At 37.4% G+C, this 15,966-nt stretch overlaps 1 protein-coding gene across 5 annotated transcripts; it reads right to left on the bottom strand.

Moving 5' to 3' along the window:
* Nucleotides 1-1,001: 1,001 nt before the first annotated feature.
* On the bottom strand, nt 1,002-13,859 carry LOC113665004 (glyoxylate reductase/hydroxypyruvate reductase). 5 transcript variants are annotated; one of them, XM_089201363.1, is made up of 14 exons: nt 13,687-13,859; nt 13,439-13,552; nt 10,671-10,801; nt 10,093-10,165; nt 8,921-8,966; nt 5,703-5,773; nt 5,073-5,161; nt 4,538-4,618; nt 4,017-4,049; nt 3,745-3,816; nt 3,455-3,518; nt 3,144-3,201; nt 2,332-2,404; nt 1,002-1,574 (listed from the first exon to the last, which is right to left on the bottom strand). In XM_089201363.1, the coding sequence occupies exons 1-14, from the start codon at nt 13,842-13,844 to the stop codon at nt 1,456-1,458; spliced, it is 1,182 nt and encodes a 393-aa protein (XP_089057489.1). In that variant the 5' UTR covers nt 13,845-13,859; the 3' UTR covers nt 1,002-1,455. The 5 variants fall into 5 exon arrangements, with proteins under 5 accessions (XP_089057489.1, XP_089057491.1, XP_089057493.1 ...); XM_089201365.1 differs by having other exon boundaries at nt 13,439-13,617; nt 13,691-13,749; XM_089201367.1 differs by having other exon boundaries at nt 13,691-13,747.
* Between the last annotated feature and the right edge of the window lie 2,107 nt (nt 13,860-15,966).

The raw sequence follows: 15,966 nt of genomic DNA, 5'->3' as shown, positions 1-15,966 counted from the left end.
AGAATTTTGTAACTTGAAAATTACGATCATTGTTGATTTTGTAATCATGATTCAACGCATTTTTTCATCTTAAGAGCGAGTGCCAACGCACTCTACGATTGTTATTCGGGGATTATCGACTCATTTATTTTCATTCATTAATGAAGTCGGCTTTTCCTCTCAGTAAAGGGCTATTGTGTTTATATGATAAACAAAATAATACATGATTGCTTGTAGATATGGAATTTCTCTTCGAGTGTTCAACTCGACATCTCACTCGTTCGCTGCACTCACTCGTGAGCTATCGAGTTAAACACCCGAAGAGAAATTCCATATTTACGCGCGCCTACCTATTATTCTTTATGTAATAAGCTCAAATATGCACGCATTCTGATTGGTTCTCACTTATGATCTATTGGAGGACAGACGTATAGATGACGTCATCGTTAAAACTTTTTAATTCTTGTGGTAAGAGCAATCAGAATGCGTGCATAACTGAGCTTATTATATAATTAACAAATAGATTCCAAGTTGCCGTGCGTCTGTTCAGTAATAGATCACAGATGACGTCAAAATGTGGTAAGAACAAAAAAGTGGCACACGAGGCTCAGCCGAGTGTGTCACTGATGTTCTTACCACATTTTGACGTCCTCTGTGATCTATTACTGATTATATACCATCCACACTAAAAAAAAATTGTTCGTGACCGTAATAAGTTGGAGTCATTCATTATAAGTAGCTGGAGACAAACCGTCGTTATTTTCGAATATAGTTATTTCCCTCTCTTTTCATCAGGCCTGCATTCTCCATTTATCTAAGCTTCTGAAACAAACTGGTTGGGGACCAACAAACAAAACAGCAGGCAAGCTCTGGGACGATTTCTCTCGCCCATAGTCCACGTCCGGTTTGAGTTTGTCACTAAGTTTTACCCTACTCAGGAAGCGGAAATTTTTTTGTGGTTACTCAAACATATCAATTTCATTTGGCCAGAAGGAAACAGAAAAGACGGCTTAACACATGAATACAAATAAAATTAAAGTCACTTGTATTTATCCACAGTTACTTCACGACTTATCCATTTACTTTTAATAGCAGATAAATATAGTTTGCACTAAATGTAAATTTCTCTGTAGCATTTCATTAAAGAATCATGTAGTTTGTACCATCAAATTCCACAAAATTTCGCTCACAAGACCTCTGCTATTACGTTCTCTGGATGTAACACCCTAGCCGGCTCAGAGGAAATCTTGTAAAGGTTCATGGGTATGCGATTCGTTAAGCTTAATTTCCTGTATTACTCACACCAGTCCCTATATAAACGTTCCTCAATTGCGTTGCATTTGCCTCGGAATACACGTAAGAAAAATATTTTGTCTCTAGCCGAATTACATTCCACGACCCCACAACACTCCGTACAATACCCTGAAGAGGGATTGGATGAAGATGGAATTGGGTGGAAGCTAATTAAAAGGCTTCTTATTTAGCTTGAGCGGGTAAACTTTCTCCTGCAAGTCCGGCCAAGAGATTTCTCGCGGCTAAGGTTGCCATAGCTTCTCTAGTGGATTCCTCTGCACTGCCAATATGAGGAAGTATAACTGAAACGAGGAAAATAAGGCACAAAATGACTTTTTTGCTTACATTTTCAATTCCCCCATTGTATGTCATGTTTGTCAGGCATGTGCGAAGGAATCAATTTGGGCCACCCGCACGCCAATTCCCCGCGCAAAATTTCGAAGGATAACCGAAGAAACAACACGTTTCCCGCAAAATAAGCGAAAGAAAATTGAAACCTTCATAGAAATCTGTAAAACGAAACAAAAGAATGGAAAAGGAAAGCTCCCTTCTTTACGAACACAAAGCTTACTTAGGAACGGGTATCTTGTTGATTTCCCATTCTGTTTGAGCTTTACCGAGAGTTACATTCTTCAAGAACACCGTGACTTACTAGCATGTGTGGTTGGTGTAACTCGTGTGAGGCAACTTGGCTCTGACAGCATGAAAGTATGCCCCATATTCACTACAACGTTCGCAAATGCGCAAAAGTTTAAGCGCTGTGTTGAAGGGCTTACCATTAGCTTTTTCAGTCTCCAAATGGGGACCAAAATTGAGAAAAATGCGTCGTAGGAAAAATAACAAAGTGAGAACAGAGAACGTGGTCCCATTTTAAATTTCTAGTAAAGGTAACTTATATCATCATAGATCGGACAATCTCTTTTCTTTTTCTAACTCCCCAAATGCTGAAAAAAAAAAAAAAAAAAACAGCTGACAAGATACAACTTCAGTAATTGCGTGTCTTGCTTTCGTTACATCTTTCAATGCCTACATGTTTTAAAATACAAATTTTTTTCTTACCGCAGTTGCTTAGAGACAAAAGTGGGTGATCTGTTGCAAGAGGTTCAGGAACTGTAACATCCAGTCCAGCACCCTACAAAGAACAACAACAAAATCAATAACAAAGGCGTAAATAAATAACGAGCTTTCCTTCGACAAGTTCTTTTCCCCTATAACTGATGTACTACTTCCCGCTGAGGAGGAACTTTTTAACAAAAAAACTTGTTATTAGAATGCGGTTTAAGGCATGGCACATTTTGCCGTCTATTCAGAAATGCAAGTACAGCTTAAATTTTATTTAACATTAGAAGAATATGCCGATTCTTCTATAAGACTAACGATGAACCCGCGCAGCATGGATTCGCTCGGCGACTTATCTATGAAAAAAAACCCTGGGAAAGGTTTAATTTATACGAAAAAAGCGCAAAGGAACTAAGGACTAAAATGCTTTGAGTGTACTTCAAAAGCAGAGAAACGCACGGCGGAAACGAGGATAGCCAATTCCAGACATACTTTGATTTCTCAAGGCAATCGTTTTTCTCATTCAAATCATAGCAGTACTGTTGTGTAGAAATGATATACTAGAGATGTATTCGTACATCGAGCACGACATAACTATGTACTCTCCCGCCCCCCTCCCATAGTTTTTCATCATATGTGCCTGAAAATCCATCGCTACTAATCTAAATTCCTGATTGGTGGGATTGAGAGAGCAGTCTTGCCTAGGAAGAACAATGTCCCAGTCAGAGCTCAGACCCAAACCTCTCGATGCACAATTCAGCGCGCTAATTCCTAGGTCACCGAGTCTCCTGACTAAACAGATGTTTACTCACCCATATTTGTCCACTCTTAAGTGCTTCATACAAGTCCTCCTGGTTTACCACTCCTCCTCTTAATAAAGATAAAGAAATTTGCAAATAAACGATCTCAACAAGTCAATCAAGTTATTTGAACACAATTTCAAACAAATATGGTAAGAACATCAGTGACACATTCGGCTGTGCCTTATCTGTGTTCTATAACTCAACAGAGTCTACAGACGTATGTAATAACATTTGTGAAAAAGACATCGTCCACAGATACTGACAGCTCTTACAAGAGAAAGACAAAGCTCCAATGATCAAACACTCCCTTTTCACCTTACCTGCTGGTATTGATAAACACTGCACTTCTTTTCATCTTGGAAAAGACATTCCTATTGAACATTCCTACAAAAAATGATTTTTTGGCATCTTTGAGAACATCTCTACCTTACGAACTCTAATCTATTGAATGAGACCAACTTCTCAGAACAAACTTTGTAAGTAATATATGGTAGACAGCCACGAGAATTGGAGTAAAACGGTTGACAAATTTCTCTTTTTCTGATTCCTCTGTGATTATTATAGTTTTGGTTTCATATCGACAACCAAAAAAGGTGCCATTCATTTTTACCTGCTGTTTCATCTGTCAGAGCTGTGTGTGCACTCACAAAGTCGGATTCTTTCAACAGGGTGTCCATGTCAACTGAAATACGAGGATATTACATTCGCGTAAAGCAGACTTTTTTCATAACCGAAAAATAACCCTAACTGCAATTAACCTGTTGAGATTAATTAATGATTTGCTATCTTATCCACCAGCAAATTTATAATTCATCCCAAACAATAACAAACCTACTTGTAGTAAGCAGACATCATTACACTTAATGAAAAGTAAAATCGTACCGTGCTCTGCCTTTGGTGAAACCAATTTTTCCACTGAAATCAAAAGATTTGTTTTAGCTACAGATTGTCTCCAACTGTACATGTACACACTGCAGTATTTCACTCAACTGTGTCTGAAACCCATTACATTAAGCATGGAACAAAAGTTGATATTTAATGCAATCACCCAAATTAATTTTAGGTTTTCAGGGGGCGGAGACAGGGGGCTCCCAGCCTCCTGCCTCCCGTACGTTTGTGCCTCTCTGTTTCCCGATACCCACCCTTCATGGTATCAGTCCTGCGATACTTCCGCTTGTAAGGATATGCCACACTAAGCATTTTTCAAAACCAAAACAAAAAAATATAGTCAAATGCCTTTTAAAAAACAAATGTCATACATCACCCCTATAACTTCCAATAACAGCCACGTTTCAACAATACCCTTTTTCTCTGTCCTCAGGGTGGCTGTTATGGAAAGTTCCACAGCTGTAAAGCTACGTTCATGTAAGGAAACGAACGTTAATATATGGTTAAAGTCTTACCACTTTCGGGCTTCTTGTTGACATCACAATAAAGAAATCTAGAGACACCAAATGGAGCTAGTCTTTGTGCCACAGCAATGCCTGCAATTGAGGAGAACACACTGGGATGTGGCTAATCTGAACAATGAATGGCAAAACATGGCTCTTATGCAGAGATAATAATTGAAAGATAACTGAACTATCTACTCAAATAATCATATATTATCAGTTCATTTAAAAGGTACAGTAGTTTGAGGCAAGATTTCCGTTTTTTCTCTGAGATCAGATCAGTAACTTTCCTTTAAAACAGTACTTCATGTCAGTGGTGGATACAGGATTTTTTGATCGAGGAAGGTAGTCAAAACTGTAATTTGACAGAAATTACTGAGTTTTTCTCTTATATTAAGAGAACTCCATCAAGCTGACAAGTTTGTTGCCATCGTTTGGATAGTTTTATGTAACTCAAGCAATTTCAAAAGTTAAATGGTTAGGACCCTTGTTACTCAGATAGCAGTAAAAGTGTAATAAAATAGTATTTGTGTTCTCTGCTACTAACCAATTCTTCCAAATCCAACAATGCCAACAGTACTGCCTGTTAGTGTTGGTCCACACATCCAAAGAGGTTTCCATGTTCCCCACCCTCCACTAGAAAATGTCACAATGATATAATTTTGATTGCTATTTGTTAGCAGATTTGAAAGGTACTTCAAGCAGGTCAGTAGGTACCCTGTGAGTAGGAATTCTGTAAGTGGGATCCCTGTTAGAAGGATTCCTTGAAGGTCAGTGTAATTTGAAGGGAAGAAGTATTTTAGTTTCCAAGCTTGTGCAACAATTGTGGAGAAAAACTAGAGATTGAAAGGGTTAAAGACTAATAATTTTTTAATAAATTTTTTTCTGATCATATGTTGTACCTTAGGGTGCAGGGTAATGTAAACCAGGACAAGAATTGTTTTTTTCAATCAGCCTAATCCAAACTTTCACCAATAGCCTTAACTTCTTATAACAGTTGCTATACATAGGCCTGGTTTTTCTCACTTGCATCTAAACATGTATCAAACAAAGGACTATTCAAGGAAGATACCTCTGTGTGGTGTACTTATACATCTTTATTGGCATTAAAATGGCTAAAGATTGCAAATAAATCAAATTAAAGGAATGGCCTGGAAAAAATACTTCAGGAACTTACTTTTTCACCTCTCCTGCAGCCTCAATTAGTCTTCTTTGTGTTGCCAGAAGTAATGCTACAGTCAGGGTGGCCTTCAAAAAGAAATTATGGCATAATGAAGGTAAATAATGACTAAAGAAAGATGTCACTTATTATGTTACAAGAGCTAAATAAACAACAAATGAGTGCTACAAGGGCATTGAGCCCCAGACTATCAGATTTTGCACTCCAGTACTCTATTTTCCCTTGGTTGCGAAACTTTGAGCAGCAATTAAAATGTACACAAATTGAAAACTTGCATTTGAAAAAGGTACCCTTGAAGGACCCAACATGGTATGCTACCAGGTTGGCAGGGGTAGTGTTCACATAAGAGGAAATGTTGGTGGGGATGGTTCCCCCTTTGAAAGGCAAGTACAAGAGGACACCACTTGATCCCAAAAATATTTCACTTTTTCAGCATAAGTGTTGTCAATTAATTGTTGGCAAAATGGACATGAATCAGTTGTTGTGTTGAGATGAGTTTGCAGTTTTGGTGGAAGTGAGTTGAAAGTCTGCTACAAGTCCACAGATAGTACAATGTACTCATGCAGAAAATGAAAGAGTTATATGATGAATGCCACAACCCACAAGTTCTCAGTTTTTTTTTCTTTCCAGGTTGTATCATAAGGAAGTACTCAGCAAAGACCATGAACAAATTGTGGTCTGATATTCAAAGGGCTATCAATCAAAAGTGTAATTATTTGAAGAAGAAACAGACTCAGTGATTATAATTATCCTTAGATACTGCGATACTTCTCAAATGAGCACCCCGTGGCTCTAATAGGCATCCTCCCCCAAATAGGCACCAACCTCCTGGGCCATAAAATCAAACAAGCGTGCCTGTCAAATAAGCACCCCCCTTCTCCCTCTCTTTCTTAAATAGTAGGGATAAAAGGAAAACCTGTTTCTATTACAGCAGCCAAGTTTTTTTTGGAACTTTTTAAGCTTCAAGTACCATGGAATCTGAACATGTTGATAATTTCTTAATAAGTGCCCCCCTTGCTTAAGAGACCTTCTCCTATAAGCACCCCTCCTTCTGGGCAGAATATAAAATAAGTGCCTGGGTGCTTGTTCAAGGAAATATGGTATAGCTCAAAGGTACTTGGCCCTAAATTTTGAATAAAAGTAGTACTTTGTATTTGTTTTATTTATTTAAAATGGCAATTCAAAAAGTGTTTGATTAAGACAATTCAAAAGTTGTGTATAATCAATCTTTAAATATTGTTTTGTTTCTTTGTGGCCTTTTTCAATTGTTAAAAGAGGATGACTAATTCTCATATGGCAATAAGAAATATTTTTATCTTCCTTTTTTCAATGTTTGGTTCAGTTTTTCTTTTGAACTTACTATGAGGTTTCTTCTTTTGGCCCTAAACCTATTGTCACCTGTGTTGTTTACACCAAGTTTACATATCAGACCTCTACATCCATTCTTCAATAGTTAACAAGGTTAAGGCTAAGTTCATGCTTCACCCCATAAACCTATCTTTAAGTATCTTCTGATTTTCTTAACAAAATTTTGAAGGATCTACGACATTTTTGCCAAGAACTTTAAGGATCTTCAAAATGTTTGACATGACCTCTAAAGTTTAACAAGATCATCAAGGATCTTGGCAGGAATATGAACAATCCTTGAAGATCTTGGCAAGATAATGAGAGGTCCTTGAAGATCTTAACAAGAATTTGAAAGATCCTCAAATACTTTTCAAAGATCTTTTAAGGATCTTCAAAATTCTTCTCAAGATCTTTGAAGATCCAGGCAACATCTTCAAGGATCCTGACAAGAAAATGAAAGAGTTCTTGAAGATCTTGGCAAGATAATGAAAGTTCCTTGAAGATCTTGGCAAGAAAATGAGAGGTCCTTGAAGATCTTGGCAAGAATTTGAAAGATCCTCTAACACTTTCAAAGATCTTTTAAGGATCTTCAAAATTCTTGTCAAGATCTTTGAAGATCCAGTGAAGATCTCTAAGGCTCTTGGCAGGAAATGAAAGATCCTCAAAGAATCTATCAAGAATTTTGAGGATTCTCAGAGAATTTTCAAAGATCTTTCAAGGATCTTTGAAATTCTTGGCATGATCTCTGGATAAAATGAAAGATCCTTGAAGATCTTGGCAAGAAAATGAAAGATCCTTGAAGATCTTGGCAAGAATTTGGAAGATCCTCAAATAATTTTCAAAGATCACTTGAGGATTTTCAAAGTTCTTGTCAAGATCTTTGAAGATCCAGTCAAGATCTTTAAGGCTCTTGGCAGGAAATGAAAGATCCTCAAAGATCTTATCAAGAATTTTGAGGATTCTCAGAGAATTTTTAAAGATCTTTCAAGGATCTTTGAAATTCTTGGCATGATCTCTGAATAAAATGAAAGATCCTTGAAGATCTTGGCAAGAAAATGAAAGATCCTTGAAGATCTTGGCAAGAAAATGAAAGATCCTTGAAGATCTTGGCAAGAATTTGGAAGATCCTCAAATAATTTTCAAAGATCACTTGAGGATTTTCAAAGTTCTTGTCAAGATCTTTGAAGATCCAGTCAAGATCTTTAAGGCTCTTGGCAGGAAATGAAAGATCCTCAAAGATCTTATCAAGAATTTTTAAGGATTCTTAGAGAATTTTTAAAGATCTTTCAAGGATCTTTTAAGTTCTTGGCATGATCTCTGAAGATCCTACCAAGATCCTTAGGGTGAAAGATCCTTGAAGATCTTGGCAAGAATTTGGAAGATCCTCAAATAATTTTCAAAGATCAAGATCATCATTCAGAGATCATGCCAAGAACTTCAAAGATCCTTGAAAGATCTTTAAAAATTCTCTAAGAATCCTCAAAATTCTTGATAAGATCTTTGAGGATCTTTCATTTCCTGCCAAGAGCCTTAAGATCCTTAAAGATCCTTCAAATATTTTCACCAGGTGTAATCACAACTGGATGGATATACAGTACAGCTTAGAGGTAGATGACCAAAGCAAACCCAAAAATTTTAACATGTTTTTTGTGTCCTCCATAAAAAAGGCAAAAAAAAAAAAAGTCTTGAGGATGTTTTTGTTTTGTCTTTTCATTCAACTCACTCAGCTTGCTTTGTTCTGCATTGTTTCAGAAAACAAAAGCTTCTGTCAGCTCTACCCTGACATTTACATTGTCTCATGTAATGTTGAAATGGCCCTGAAGGAGAAATTACACTTCATCTATTTTAACCATTGACTAAATACTTACAGTAGCATCTGTTAGTACACCTGGAGTGTGGCCAACAGCAATACCCCTGAAAATAAAATGTTACCAATTAGATTGGGAAAATTATATTTATTTTGGTTTCTTTATAAAGTATCTAAGCTCATTTCAATTGAGTGTGGTAAAATCAAAACTAAAGCTATCACAAGGGCCAATGAGAACAAAGGAAACATAACAAGAGCCAATAAGAACATGGGAAACATCCTAAGGACCCAATGAGAACAAACAAAAACATTATAAGGAGCCAATGAGAACAAAGGAAACATCCTAGGTAGCAAATGAGAAAGCAAACTGCTTGAAGTGCAAGAAAATGCAAGTTGCTTCTAATCATAGGAGGATTCCAAGATGCTCCACTCGAATCTAGTCAAAATCAAATTTATGTTATGTAGCAACCTCACAACATAAGATCACTGCAAAAAATCAAAATGTTTCTTTTTTTTTTTTTTGTAGGAAAGCAACACAACTATGATAGTGCTATATAAAAAGTTTTACACACCCTGACTTTAGACTACACATACTACACAACAAAAACCTAACAACTTGCCATATGATTGCAGAATGCAGGTCATCAAATTGGTGACTTTCCATGCAAATGTAGCCACAAAAAAATTCTCTTTGGTAAATAGAATAAGAGAGATGGTAACTTTTGACCTCTGTAAACAAATAGAGAAAGAAGTTTTTTTTTGTTGTTGCAAGCACGGGAAAGAGAAAAAATTCTGAGTCCTGACAAGGAATCGACCCCATGCTCATAAGGAAAAAAAACACCTTTCTCTATTTCTTTACCGAGCTAAAAACTTCCCATCTTTCTTATTCTATTTACAAACATGACACTGTCAACATTGCTGATCCTCGCAGCATGCAGGACGTCTCACTCACCATAGAGTTTCTGTGGCTCAGTGGTAGAGCATCAGAGCATGCAATCTGAAGGTCTGAGGTTTGATTCCTCATTGTAAATTTAGTCCTGCTCTCATGACATAACGATAAAACATCTTTCCCCAATATTTTTCTTATCACTGTGGCAACTAAAATAATTCATTTTCAAGCACTGAATACATTCTCCTCAGAGAAAGCCTTGTTTCCTGTGAGAATGAAGTACGTTGTCCATCATGCAAAACCATCATGGTGTTGAACCTACTCTCTTAACCTGGAATCCTCACCTCTTCATTGTTTCTGGTAAACTGATGTGATCATAACCCACTGACATGGTGCTCACAACTTTCAGCTGAGGTCCTACATTGGATAACAGAGACAAGTACATCTTTCTCACTACTTTTTCAGTTTTCTGTTCAGCAGAATTAACCAACAAGGAAGGAAGAGGAATGTTTTATATATTTTCAATCCATGGGTAAAGCAAAAGGGGGTAAAGCAGAGGGGAGCTACAGCTAAAAAGTTTTTCACAAGGTACTGTCAATGTAATGTGAGATTCTTTCTGTAAGAACTTATAGATTAATGTCAATATCTAAGTAGCTGCCCACCTACTCCTCCCCTAACCCAACAGAAACCTTGACTTGTTATCAGTTAACTGTTTTTGGGCAAAGGGTGGGAGCAAAGTTGCTTTTTTTTGGGGGGGGGGGGGGAAGGGTCAAAAGCAGTTTCACAAATCCACAAAAGCTATTAACAGAATGTGTGCATAATTATTTATACTAAAGAGTACTTCTAACTAATCTAATTAATTCATGGTTAAATATCCCCACACTACAATTTTTATTTTCATTTCTTGCATTCGTTAACCCACCAGCAGTATCTAGCAACTCAGAATCTATTTTTTCCGTAAGAAGGCAGTAAAGTCCATCAAGACCAGCTACTCGCTTCAGGAGTTCATCTCTTGGAATTGGATCTTCTGAGTCCCAATAGTCCAGATCACAGCTGCACACAAGACAAGAAGTTTTTTAATGTAACATACAGCAAATCCCCTAACCCTTAAATCCCAAAAGTTATTAATATATAACTCCTGATAACATTCATACATTATCCAGCAATTTAGTCACAAGAATACTCAAACTCATCAGGTTTGAATTGGTTAACTAGATCTAAAACCAAATTCTTGTAACTAATTTATAAAGAAATGTGTAGAGCTGGAAGGGAGAATTAACAAACAGATCTTGGGAGTTTCAGACTTAACCCATTGACTTCCAATGCGCCCTCATGCGCCCAGAAATAAAACCCCTCTGAAATTCCAATGCGCCCTCATGCGCCCTGTCAGAAATGGCTTGTTTTGATTGGCTGTAGCTTAGAAACAAAACTCCCCTGGGTATTGAAAAGCAGTGAAACGTGACATGCAAAAAATAAGCTTTCGTTTGAGACCAAACTCACTATGCCACGTTAACCGTGCGATTTTTGACAAATTTTTCAAAAATATGTCGTGGTCTAAGACATAGCTTCTGGAAGAATTGATGAAAGTTAATTTTCATCCGATGAAGAGCAAGAAGTCTTCGCTGGTTTTATCATCGAAGAAATTGAAAAAAGCGACAAGCTCGTCAAGCACAGCATGAACAAAACTTGCTTCGCAATGTGGATGACGAGATGGAAGACTTTTTCGACCTACGGTCGCAAGAAAGGGGAAGCGATTCCGATGTTGAGCTATACGCTAGTGAGGAGGAAGAAGGAAGCGACGAAAGTAGTGATGAAGAATCTGCCGCAGAAGAAAGCCGACCAAATGCTCTTCAATGGTCTAGCTAATTGCGACAAATTAATGTTGAGGAATTCTCCATTCGTCGTGGCCCGACCAGAGATCTCGGAGAAAATGCAACTGCCAAAGATTTCTTCAATGTATTTATCGACGATGCTTACATTGACGAAATCGTCCGATACACCGTTGCGTACGCTCGTTCGAAAGGGGATCGATCGTTCACATCTACTCAAGCGGAAATTTCAGCGTATCTCGGGCTAAACATTCTCATTGGAATCCATGAACTTCCTCAGCTGGCAATGTACTGGGATTCTGACGAGTTTGTTGGAGTTGATTGCTTAAAAAAAACGATCCCAGAGCACCGCTTCATGACTCTGGGGAAATATTTACATCTTGCTGACCCGACCGCAGAAGACCAAAACAATCTCCTCTGCAAAGTTTGCCCCCTTGTAACTCGCTTGGAGCAAAAGTTTGCCTAAGCGAAGAACATATATGCATTGTTCAAAGTGAAACTTTTCATTTAGGCGTAAAAATTGGTTTGTTCTTGCTCATGACTCGCAAAAAGTAATTTTATAGCTGCGCCTTGTGATGTGTCGCGATGTCGCTATGGCGGGCAAATTCAAAATTGACCCGCGTTAGAAAGTTTAGGATTCCTTTTGTTGAGGAGAAATTTGCGATCTGTCTTTTGGTGTTGTATTTGAGGGAAAGCTTTTTACATGATTCTGATGGAATAAGAGTGCAAAAGAGAGTCATCATACTGATAAATACTTTCAAAGCTGAAGGCAACCTTGCTAATGACTCGCTGTACATCATGAAGTTGAATCCGTTCTCTAGCTTTAGAATTTTTTTTGAGAGAGCCTGATGCTCAAGTTGAAAATAAAATTTGACAGGGGGAAAGTATATTATTTAATATGCAACTTTGTGCAGTTTCCCTTCAGTAGAGTGAAATGAAGACATTAAAATTTTAAATTATTTTGGCAGTGGTCTGTGGGTTCACTGTAGCAGCCATTTTCTCTGGAATTTCAGGGGGTGGTCTGAGCTCTAAGGTGTGGGGCTCAATGGGTTAAGCTTTACTTTAGAATGTTTTATGTGTATTAAGAGTGTATATAAGAGTATGAGAGGAGAAACACTCCAAGTACTAAACTTAAGTTAGAATGAATCATTGCAATAAATTATGTTAATTAGTAATTGCTATGTCCTGTTTCTTGTCTTTGTTGCATTTTGTTTCACATCATCTTTACGTGATACACATATTAAAAGGCCATATTGGTTCCTCGGCAAAATTAAGATAACTTTTTGTTAGTCCTGAGGAACTATTGTTAGCTCCAAATCAAAATTTTTTCTTCCTACAGCAAAGCAATTCTTTACAAACTAGCCTTAAGAATTAAATGTTTTATAAAGATAAAAATATGCTGATGTGCTTAATTCTGATCTTATTCCCTGTTTTTTTTTTTAATCATGTGTAGATAATTCCAAAGAATAACGTGTTAATCTCTTCCATGAGCATAAGAATTTAAGGCGATGGCGCATAAAATTACGAACTTGTGGCCCAGGGCACAATTTATCAGAATTTAATTGTCCGTTGACGACGAAACCTCTGTCGTTAAGTCTTCGCACTTGAAACAAGACAACAATAACTGACTAATATTTCCCCAGAAATAGTAAACACATCACTTTTAAGAGCAAATTAATTCCTTATTAATAGCAGAGTAAACAAACAATGACAACTAAAATACTACAATTCTATTTCCTGTTGTCTAAAATTCTGTACACGTGTACAAGTTCTAAAGTCAAATTTTGTATGTGTGAAATCGTATTTAAATGATTTTGTCGGAGAAGTCGCTGTTCTAGACAAGTTATAAGATGATATTTACCTCTGAGATGACTTGATAATTTCAATAGCAGCTTGAGGTACGTTTCGTGTAACTAGAACCTTTTGTTTTTGTCCGTTTGACATGTTTCGCGCGAAGATCGGTCCTAAAACTTGTCTGCCAACAAAACCACGACACAGCCGAAGAAAAGGCGCGTAAGACATAGCAAAGAAAACACAGAACTGAAACGGAACAAGTACACGAAACCTCAACCACAAAACGGGACGCGATCAAACGTGAAAACACCTTACCCACCCGAAGAACGATGATCTGATGTTTGTAAGACACAGTATTTGTCAGGCGTTCCTTGCACAGGCAGAGTGCAATTTCGTAAAGTACTGGTAACTAGTAGATTTCCACCCGGTAGCAGTTTGTGTGGTGCGGATATGTTTATTAATACCTCTTGCATTATAAATAACTGAATTACAGGTCTGGCTAACAAAGAATAATGAACCAAGAACAAAAAATATATAGCTAAGGAAAAATTGATTGTATCGGCAACCAACAAGCATATCATGGCAAAATAATGGCGAAACTAGTCATATCCAATGCATAAGGCGTATTTGTTTGAGATAAAGTTCTTAAACCTGTTGGTCGAAGTGCCACGGATATTTGAATTTCTTTCTCTTGGTCTTAATGCGTAACTATATTGAATATCTACTATGCGACTACATGCACGCCATGATCCTTCCGTCTTTAAGTGATTGTAAATTACTCACTGTCAGGGCTTCAGTGTATGATAACATAGGAAGATTAATTTGAAGGGCGCACCTTTGCACTTCTTCGATGGTATCTGACAAATAAAGCGGCAAGTTTGAAAACACAACGCACGCATTTTCTAAGAATGATCTCACAAGAGATTTGTGGACCAGAATTATATCTGAAGCTGGAACACCGCAGCGTCTAAGCGACCTGAGCGCGAACAGCCTTCGGTTGGCTCTCTTCACCATTAAGTCACAGCGTACCGCTTAAGTCAGATCTTCAGCTATGTAAACCCCGAGCAGCTTGAAGGAACTGACATGCTCTAACAGGAGGCCGCCCGTGGCAACTGGCGGACGCTGGTAGCTATTAAAGTGGAGAAAGTCAACCATCATCATTTCGCAACACAACAAATTCACTTCCATAACAAGTAATCCATCTATTCAGGAAGAAGGTAAGAAAGTTAATCATGCAGAACCATGAAGAGCTGGCCACAGGTAGCTTAGCCCTAAGTAAGGCTGCTGAGGAATAACATGGGAACAAGGACCCAAATACAAAAACACCTTTTAGCGACATGCACGTCAATCTTCTAAAAAATAATGCGAGTTGCCCACACAATTGACGCGGGTGTCCCAGAGACAGTCCTTTTGGACGATGAGAAGCATACTTTTTTGTGACTGGGAGTTCTATACTTATATCATTTCTTCGCTATTAGGTGCCGCAAAGGCAAAAAATTTCAATTTGTTCTTTCCGGAGGTTGTCAATATAAAATGGATGTTGTCGTCACTTTGTCCGTTAAGCATTGTGGTGCATTTTGCGAACTAAAATGGATATTTTTGGAGCTAACTGTAATAGCCCGATGAAATAAACCAAAGAAAAGCGAGATTGAAACAATCGTACGATAAAAGCAGCTGATAAACAAATAAGAAATTAAATAGTTAAGCTCGGACTTCTCTTTCATGTCTGTTAGCGAATGAAAAATAAAAGCCAGCTGACTCGTAAAAGTTTGCGTGCTAATTCAAACTGTTTTGTTGTCTATTTTTTCAGTTCATATTTTCCAATTCTGCCCTTCAAAGTGATGATAATAGTAATGCAGTTTATGTCAGTTCTTAGACATAAATGTATTTTGGGCCATAAAAATATTTATGCCGGCGGAAATAAATTGTATTTCTTTTATTCCTACTTATTCCTCTCTAGCAAGCGTTTGGTCAAATTAGTTGTCGATTCTACTGGTCACATGATGATTTAACGTTAAATGAAGACATTTATCCTTCAGTTACATAAAAATTTCTTCCATCTGAATAGTATATCATTATAACGATGAAAATTGCACTCCCCTTTCTGTCAAATTTGTCGCGAAACTGAAGAATATTACTCATCATTATCTTAAAAAAAAAAAAAAAAAATTCAAAACACCATAATAAATTATTTCAAGTTTGACCATAATGGAGTCCGGTTTAATTTTTCTTCGAAAAAAAGCGAAAATTCGGGAAAACTTTATTTTCAATTTTGTTTTCTCATTAATAATGTTTCCTCTGAAATCTGCTTCCTTTTGCCGTCATGTAGGGTTAAAAGACCCTGTGGGAAGCCTCGGTGCATTGAATTCGACCAAACAGAATTGCTAAAAGACAACGTGAGAAAATCGTCCATGCAGCGAGAGCAGGTCATGCTTTATTTTCCATGCAGTGTATTTGCTGAACTTTCTTTGCAGTTGTCGAGCGGTGCGTTCTTTCAATGAGCTTTCCTTTTTTCTCTGTCAAACTATCAGCCTATTATTGTATACTTTATTCCAATCCATTACTTTAGTCAGCTTGCAACAGTCTTTCAATAAT

The sequence above is a fragment of the Pocillopora damicornis genome, chromosome 3 (genome assembly GCF_964200805.1).
Source record: "Pocillopora damicornis chromosome 3, jaPocDami1.2, whole genome shotgun sequence".
Taxonomy (NCBI): domain Eukaryota; kingdom Metazoa; phylum Cnidaria; class Anthozoa; order Scleractinia; family Pocilloporidae; genus Pocillopora; species Pocillopora damicornis.
The sequence above is the reverse complement of the archived record's forward strand: the minus strand, read 5'-3'. Positions and strand labels throughout refer to the sequence as shown.

Excerpts from the sequence above, each read along its gene's own strand:
- LOC113665004 (XM_089201363.1), bottom strand. The coding sequence starts at position 13,844 with ATGCAAGAGGTATTAATAAACATATCCGCACCACACAAACTGCTACCG. Across the intron at positions 10,166-10,670 it reads TGAGTTGCTAGATACTGCTG|GACCTCAGCTGAAAGTTGTG; the intron begins GTGGGTTAACGA and ends TATCCAATGTAG. Across the intron at positions 3,202-3,454 it reads GTGTTTATCAATACCAGCAG|AGGAGGAGTGGTAAACCAGG; the intron begins GTAAGGTGAAAA and ends ATCTTTATTAAG.